The sequence below is a fragment of the Zea mays genome, chromosome 7 (genome assembly GCF_902167145.1).
Source record: "Zea mays cultivar B73 chromosome 7, Zm-B73-REFERENCE-NAM-5.0, whole genome shotgun sequence".
NCBI lineage: Eukaryota > Viridiplantae > Streptophyta > Magnoliopsida > Poales > Poaceae > Zea > Zea mays.
In genome coordinates, this window is record NC_050102.1 from 143,698,266 (window position 1) to 143,701,547 (window position 3,282).

The following is a 3,282-nucleotide window of genomic DNA, read 5'->3' on the forward strand; positions in this document are numbered from 1 at the left end:
TGCACCAGGCGACACGGGCAACCAAACATACGGTATATGTTTATGCTATAAGATCAGTTTGAAAATATAGAAGTGAGGGCCGACATGATGGTCGTGTTCGGTCTCTATTCTGTGAACCCTACGGCGTGGTTGAATTAAGGTTTCCGCGGACAATACCGGTGGGGATCAGAATAAACGGCGTGCGCCTCCTTGCTGCCTTCGGTCCAGAGTGATGCAAATTGTTCTTAAGGTACAGCGCCGATCTGAACAGAGCTCAGCTAACTTATTGTCCGTGCAGGGACCAGCGCCCAGTGGTACATAGCCATTTACTCCTCGATATATCCAGTACACTATTCTAGTTTCTAGCTAGTAGGTTAAAAATGGTTTTATCAGGAGCATTCACGATCAAGCTAGTAAACATGCAAAATGCTGTCCATTTCCAATTCCCTAAATATATTCAAAGTTGTAGAGACACACGGTTATTCAAAGTTGTCTCTTTGGGACCTCTGTACTCTCCTTTTTTATCTCTAATATTATAGTATTACCTTGGCGGCAAATCTCTTGCCGCCTATTCGAAAGAGGGGAGGGGGGATGCTATGAGCTAGGCGAGGGAGCACAAATTGACTGTGTTTATGAACAAATGATTTTTTTTCTTTTTTTTCCAATTGGAGAGTACAATACAATGGCATGCATGCAACCCTTGGTAATAAGAGAGCCCAAAAGCTAAGCAGCAACAATGCCTACTAGATGATGCGGTACCGACAGAGACCTTGAGATCTAACAGGATGATGTAACCAACAGCCTACTATTATTACTACTGCTAATGCTAGCTACCGCAGGGGTTCCCGTTACGGCCACCGACGAGGGGATGGATTGCGTCCAACATCACAAACTCGTCTGGTGGTGGCCTCCACCTCCATAGGATCTCAACATTATTGCTTCCTGCAAGTTTTTAAAAACAAGTGGAAGAAGAAGAAAAAACAGAAAACATAATTATTCAGAATTAAATTTGATAAAGATATACACACATTCTGCAAGATATACTAAGTTATATCATATAGTAGATACTAAATAGTTAGAATGATTCAGACATATATGGGCATATGGCTCCGATCCACCGAATTTTGCTGCATTACCTGTCGTCCTTCCATCCTCTCGCTCTCTCCCTACTGGAAAGGGCACATGTGGTTACTGAACACCACTTGGCTGAACAGCTCTTGCCTTGGCTCACCTACTGTTTGCACCATGTAGCTGCCACTGTCCTGAAGATGTTAAGACGCAGACAGGGGGTCAGGCTTCTGGCTAAACTGACCACGATACTTTGGAGCTCACGAATAATCCTGAATGATCACGTGTGGTACTGGTACGTAGATGGAAACGAACAGATTGAAGGCAAACCTGAGGGAAAGAGACGCTGGCGGTGCCGCCGTCGCCGTGGACCTCGTAGGACGGGGAGGAGCTGGAGGTGTGCGTGTCCACGAGAGCTTCCGACGGAGTGCCGTTCAGGACAGAGCTGCTAGGCATCGCGAACGCCTCATGGTGGGCCATCCCTTCGATCTTCTGAGACACGTGAGTTGGAACTTGGAAGTCTGTGATTTTTGTGAACGCCGTGATGGCGCCAAGAGGTGGAATATGGAAAAGACAAGGGGGACAGCAGAGATTGTGAGGTGTGTGTGTGTGTGTTGCATACCTGAGTTATAAGGTCACTGAAAGCATCACTACTGTCCATGCCAAAACCATACAGCACAGGGCTCAGGGAAGCAATCCTCATGGAAAGGAACTGCAACCAAGAAGCAAGTGGACTCTCCAGTTATAGTTACATCTTTCTAACCAAAAAAGGAGGGCCTCGACATGTATATATCATGTAATTAATCTAGCTATTGTTTATTTCTTTGCCATGTGTATTATCACCTCAACTTGGTTCTGCAAGGACTGCACATAATTGATGATCTCGTCCAAAATGAGGGCTTTTCCAGTGACCTGCATGGATTAAAGGAAACATGCATGACTCCCTTTGGAATTAATTACTACCATGCGTTAAGATGCAAATTAAAGGCCAATTTATTTGGTCGGTAACCAATGCAAAACTAACCTTATCACAGCCAGGGACCAGGGCCTGCAACACCCTCATCCTCTCACTGATTCTCTCCCTCCTCACCTGAAGGAAATTAAACGGCAGAACAGATAAGCAGGATGGCGGTGAAAATACGCATGCTATGGTGCACAGTACCCTCTCTGCAAGGCTGTGGTTGTCCGTTGCTTGTCCTCTCCTCGCCCTGACATGTATGTACCCCTTGGGCTCCTCCTCGTCCACCTTCTTGCTGCTTCTGTCTCTTTTTCCTCCGCTCCTTTTGCTGCTTTCCTTTGAGTTTGAGTCCTGCTTGTTCGACCAAACAAGACGAGCTAGCTAGTAAACTGAGAGCCATCACACATGTTCATGAAACTAATCTCTATCAACAACGACGAACTTCCTTTTCAAAAATCCCTATCGAGAACCGTAATCTTGTATTCTAAAAGTTATGGTCAAACGTTGTGCTAGCGTTTGGTGAGGATATATTAATCTCCATCAAGAACCAACACAGTTTCTGTTTTACAAGTTATGAAGCATTTTTTTTTACGAGAATGCTAAATAAAGCTATGAAACATTGTTCTATTCTTATACATGCACCAGTAATCTTGGGGGTAAACTGGAACTACGTACCTTGGAGCGAGCAGAGCTGAAGCTGGCACCACTATCTTCCTTGTGCTTCCTGCAGGCCTTGTTGTCGTCAGAAGAAGTGCCTCGTGGGGAGGTGTCGAGAACACCAGACGAGGTCTCCAGCGAGGCTGAATCCGCCGTGGCTGTGCCATGGCAGAAGAAGAAGCTCGGCGTGCCATGGGAGGCACCACTGGCTAGGCCATGCTCCATCTGCGTGAGGTGTGGGAAGCTTGCCATCTGTCAAGCAGCACCTTTTGTGGTATGCTATGCTACTTTATCCTACCGCCCGTGCCGATGCTTTTCCAGTCTGGTTATCTTGGCGACTTGCCATTGGCTTATATACACAGGCAGCTGGGGAGAGGGGAGACGAATGAGAGAGGGAGCTAAGGGAGATGATAAGACCAAATCAAATTATTAGAAGAGATTTAATTTGATTTCTCCCTTGTACAATATTATTAGAAGTGAGAAGGGACTAGTCAGAATAGGAGGATTATTGTAAAGGGAGGGGACACATAGCAGCAGCAGGTCAGCAGTAGTTCCATAGTCGTTTCAACCAGGAAACGAAGAAAGAAATATGTCAATTCCTGTAGGCTGCACAAATTTTA

General features: G+C 45.8%; 1 protein-coding gene across 2 annotated transcripts; it reads right to left on the bottom strand.

The window, feature by feature from the left end:
- Window positions 1-590: 590 nt before the first annotated feature.
- LOC100282732 (uncharacterized) lies at window positions 591-3,054 on the bottom strand. 2 transcript variants are annotated; one of them, XM_008653238.4, is made up of 8 exons: window positions 2,681-3,054; window positions 2,210-2,356; window positions 2,072-2,137; window positions 1,891-1,959; window positions 1,670-1,759; window positions 1,378-1,536; window positions 1,116-1,241; window positions 591-921 (listed from the first exon to the last, which is right to left on the bottom strand). In XM_008653238.4, the coding sequence occupies exons 1-7, from the start codon at window positions 2,912-2,914 to the stop codon at window positions 1,146-1,148; spliced, it is 861 nt and encodes a 286-aa protein (XP_008651460.1). In that variant the 5' UTR covers window positions 2,915-3,054; the 3' UTR covers window positions 591-921; window positions 1,116-1,145.
- Between the last annotated feature and the right edge of the window lie 228 nt (window positions 3,055-3,282).

What these genes read in the sequence shown, in the direction of transcription:
- LOC100282732 (XM_008653238.4), bottom strand. Translation starts at nt 2,914, where the DNA reads ATGGCAAGCTTCCCACACCTCACGCAGATGGAGCATGGCCTAGCCAGT. An exon ending in ACCACAGCCTTGCAGAGAGG is followed by an intron (nt 2,138 to 2,209) that starts GTACTGTGCACC and finishes AATTTCCTTCAG; the next exon opens with GTGAGGAGGGAGAGAATCAG. An exon ending in TCAGTGACCTTATAACTCAG is followed by an intron (nt 1,537 to 1,669) that starts GTATGCAACACA and finishes GTGTCTCAGAAG; the next exon opens with ATCGAAGGGATGGCCCACCA.